Source organism: Ipomoea triloba, chromosome 12 (genome assembly GCF_003576645.1).
Source record: "Ipomoea triloba cultivar NCNSP0323 chromosome 12, ASM357664v1".
Taxonomy (NCBI): domain Eukaryota; kingdom Viridiplantae; phylum Streptophyta; class Magnoliopsida; order Solanales; family Convolvulaceae; genus Ipomoea; species Ipomoea triloba.
Window position 1 is genome coordinate 2,091,212 of NC_044927.1, and position 3,545 is coordinate 2,094,756.

The 3,545-nt window shown below is 32.9% G+C and overlaps 1 protein-coding gene and 1 non-coding gene across 2 annotated transcripts in view; both read right to left on the reverse strand.

Moving 5' to 3' along the window:
- Nucleotides 1-654: 654 nt before the first annotated feature.
- Nucleotides 655-726, reverse strand: TRNAH-GUG. Its single transcript has one exon. It is a non-coding gene; the product is annotated as a tRNA-His (tRNA).
- Nucleotides 727-1,384: 658 nt separating this feature from the next.
- Nucleotides 1,385-3,545, reverse strand: part of LOC115998348 (thioredoxin domain-containing protein PLP3A) — a 3,272-nt gene continuing 1,111 nt past the window's right edge. The window contains exons 2-8 of the mRNA XM_031237900.1: nt 3,159-3,233; nt 3,025-3,072; nt 2,782-2,924; nt 2,524-2,596; nt 2,294-2,355; nt 1,977-2,074; nt 1,385-1,905 (exon numbers count right to left, since the gene is read on the reverse strand). Of these exons, the coding sequence (XP_031093760.1) occupies nt 1,799-1,905; nt 1,977-2,074; nt 2,294-2,355; nt 2,524-2,596; nt 2,782-2,924; nt 3,025-3,072; nt 3,159-3,233 (606 nt within the window). The 3' untranslated portion in view covers nt 1,385-1,798. The remainder of the gene's footprint in view (nt 1,906-1,976; nt 2,075-2,293; nt 2,356-2,523; nt 2,597-2,781; nt 2,925-3,024; nt 3,073-3,158; nt 3,234-3,545) is intronic.

Consider the following 3,545-nt stretch of genomic DNA (forward strand, 5'->3'; position numbering starts at 1 on the left):
ATATATATATATATATATATATATATATATATATATATATATATATATATATATATATATATATATATATATCAACTGATTGTATGAATTAATATTAACAACATTACTCATTACTATACCTAATTTGGATATGTACTGCATTGTAGCCTTAAAGATATAGGCCCTTTAATTTAACAGCTCTCATATTTATTTCTAAAAAAGTTATTTGCAATTCGTGTATTTATATATTATTATATTATATGACTTGATAGAACAAGATTGAATAAAAGTAGTAGTGTTCTATATTTCTTTCATGTAAATTGCAAAATTGTTGTTGTGTTATATTTCTATACTAAAGTTTGTATTAAACAAAATATACTATAATTAACCCTATGAGTTTTTATATTTATCATCCCTTTGTGAATTAGTTAATCTTATGAAATAATATACAAGTAATACTTATCAAATACTCGAAAAGTGAAAAGAAAAACATGATAATGCATAAAACATAACAAAGCATCAAAATAATGCAATATACTACAATCGAATAAAGAATTGAAAACTCAGTAAAAGTATACAAGAATTATTATAAAACACTAATCATTCTTCTATGCCTTGCTTTAGTACAAGTTTCAGAGCTCACTTTCTTAAAATGAGGTAAAAAGAAAACTGTTGTGTGGCTGCTGGGATTCGAGCCCAGGTCTTCACGGCCACAACGTGAAATTCTCACCACTAAACTACAGCCACATGTTGAATACTCTTTCACCATTTTGATTTAAGTTCGCAATAGACACTGGACTCTGCAAGTTTTGAAGTGGCTTATAGAAATTTATGAAAAATTCATGTTTGTTTGTAATAATATTCATGATAGTATCTGTACTCAAAAAATGGTAACTTATCTACTTTATTTAAGGTCTAAAAGATCTTTGGATATAAACCAGCTTGGTTAGCATTAGGCGATCATGTACTCTTATCCCTTAAGAGATATCGGGAGTTCAAAACCTCCTCTCGTATGAAAAAAAAAAATCAATAAGCAAATATAAGCCATCAACTTTAATAATAACACTAATTTGACAAGACATAATTGGTTTTCACTACTTGAAAATCAATTGGTGAAGTTGTTGAGGAGGATAAGATTTGTCTAATTTCAATAATGAAATTTATCTTCTTTATAGTCAAAGCAATTTAATGCCTAAAATGTATACTTGTAGATCAACCAATGCATTGATGAGGCCTCTTGGTTCAAATAGTTATGCCACAACCAGCTAAATGAACAATTGTACCTGTGGTGTAAAACCTATTGGAAAATTATATATGGGCTCTTAGAGAGAAAAATTTTTCAATGTTCTTAATTTTATAGAGTAAAAACAATAACTTCTAAATGAATCAGAACATACCATATAAATAGGGAATATAAAACGGGGTATATGTAGTATTACTTGTTTAACCCTTTCCTAAGGGCTAGGAAGATAACAACATTCAATCCAAAAAACAGAGAAAACTGGATATACTCACAAGTAAGCCACACCAGTATGTCACTCAAATACATATACTAGTTACTACACTTTAGATTTAGAATCCCTGCACAACACCATAATGTTTGTTACATAATGAAAATCCATTTTTCTTATCATTAGACAATGCTTTTTTTGGTCAATAGAGATGAAGCTCTGCTAAAATGATTACTTCCACCAAATTCTCTCCCTCTTGTACTCGAAGAATAGTACACAAAACGTAAAATGGTAAAAGGTCATCCTAGACACTGCAGTCTCGGCAGTTTGCAGGTGGGATAAAGACCGGCTTTCTTCAAATTCCTTTATCAATCGGAATCTGAATCAGAATGCACAGATTGCCTCACTGCCCTGCGTCCATTATCATAATCTCCATCATCGTTGTCATCATCTGGTTTGTTTTCCTTGATTATTCCTGCAATTATTGACAGTTTAGGGACTGCCAAAAGCCATGAATACGAAAACTTTCTGTGAGAAAAGTAATACCTTTCTTTAACAGATAAGTTTCCAGTGTTTTTGTGGGGAAATCATCCTTTCCTCCCAAGTCCTGGAATCCAACCAGCCTATCTGTAGCAATTCCTTTCCTATACAGCAGAAATTCCACTTTTCGTAAAACAGAAATGTATAGAACCTGAAATAGTGTGTCTATGTATGGTCGCAAATAAGCCAGACAAAGAATCAACTCAACAAAAATGAAAAAAAAAGGGTGTTTGTGTGCAAAATGTAAAATTAAAACAATATGAGATGTCCCCCCCCCAAAAAAAAAAAATAATAATCAAATAATAACGCGAGGTGGAACCAACCTGAACAAGATGACACATGGCAAAGTTTTGATTCCTAGCTTCGTAACAAAAAAGGGAGCATTCTGCAAATAATTTGGATGCAAAAATGAAAACAACCATCTATCAGCATACTAGTAAGGTGAACAAAGCCAAATATAATTCCCGAAGTGAACCAATCCAAAGCACAAGAAGAAAATAGAAGAAAATGAATTGCTTCTGCTGCATAAGCTATAAACTGAAGTGAAGCTGACCTCTGCATCCAATTTTAAGAACTTAGTATCAAAATGCCTCGGCGCAAGTGACTTCAAATGCTTATCCATGATCCTGCAAAGCTCAACCAGCACAGTGACATAAAGACATAAACTTTACAAGAACTAAAGTATATCTGTGATAGGAACTCATGAACAAAACAGGAAAACCAAAAACAATCACCCAAAGACAACCAACAAATAGCAAGGCAGCAAGCATAGTTTACTTCACTTGGTTGGTAATTACTTTAATATTCTTACTTGCATCGGTAAAACTCTCTATGGTAAAAGTGGCAAATCACTTTTTCACTGCCAGTAACTTCACCCAAAAAATCCCCTTCAGTAATCTCTCTATACTCTCCATGCCCTTGTTTTTTCAATTCTTGTCGCTTCTCAGTTTCTTTCTGCACAACACATGTCCAGTCAAAATCACATCTTTACAATAGGAAAGGCTCACTCCTAAATCATTCATAACCTTGGGATGCAGGCAAGCCAAATACAAACCTTGAGAGCAGCAATCCTATCAGCATGCAACTTCTCCAATTCAGGATCCTGTTTATGACAGACAAACAAACTGAAAGATGAACAGCCTGTTTATGTGCTGAGAGCGAGAAATAAAGAAACATTGGCCAACTCACATCCATTAGCTCATCAAGATCAATATCTTCATTAACAGAACTTGAAGTCTGTGCCTTGTCCTTGGATAGAATTTCCTGCAGAAAAGAAGATGCTTACATTAAGAAACAAAAGAGAGCCTTCCAGATAGCTAAAAGAACTAATGGACACCACATTTCTGATTATATCCATATAGGCAAGCCCCAACTTTGACAAGTAGTTATCTAAAAATAACACCTGAAGTCACACCAGTTGAAGGTTTCTAGTCTACCATTAAGCTCAACACTACATTAGCACTCTGCACATTTTTTGCTTAGGCTGATATGAAAGCATAAACTTTGGGAAGTGCTCAGAGATCAGATTTAAACCACTAAATTCTAAATGAAAAAAAAAAAAAAAAAAAAAAAAAA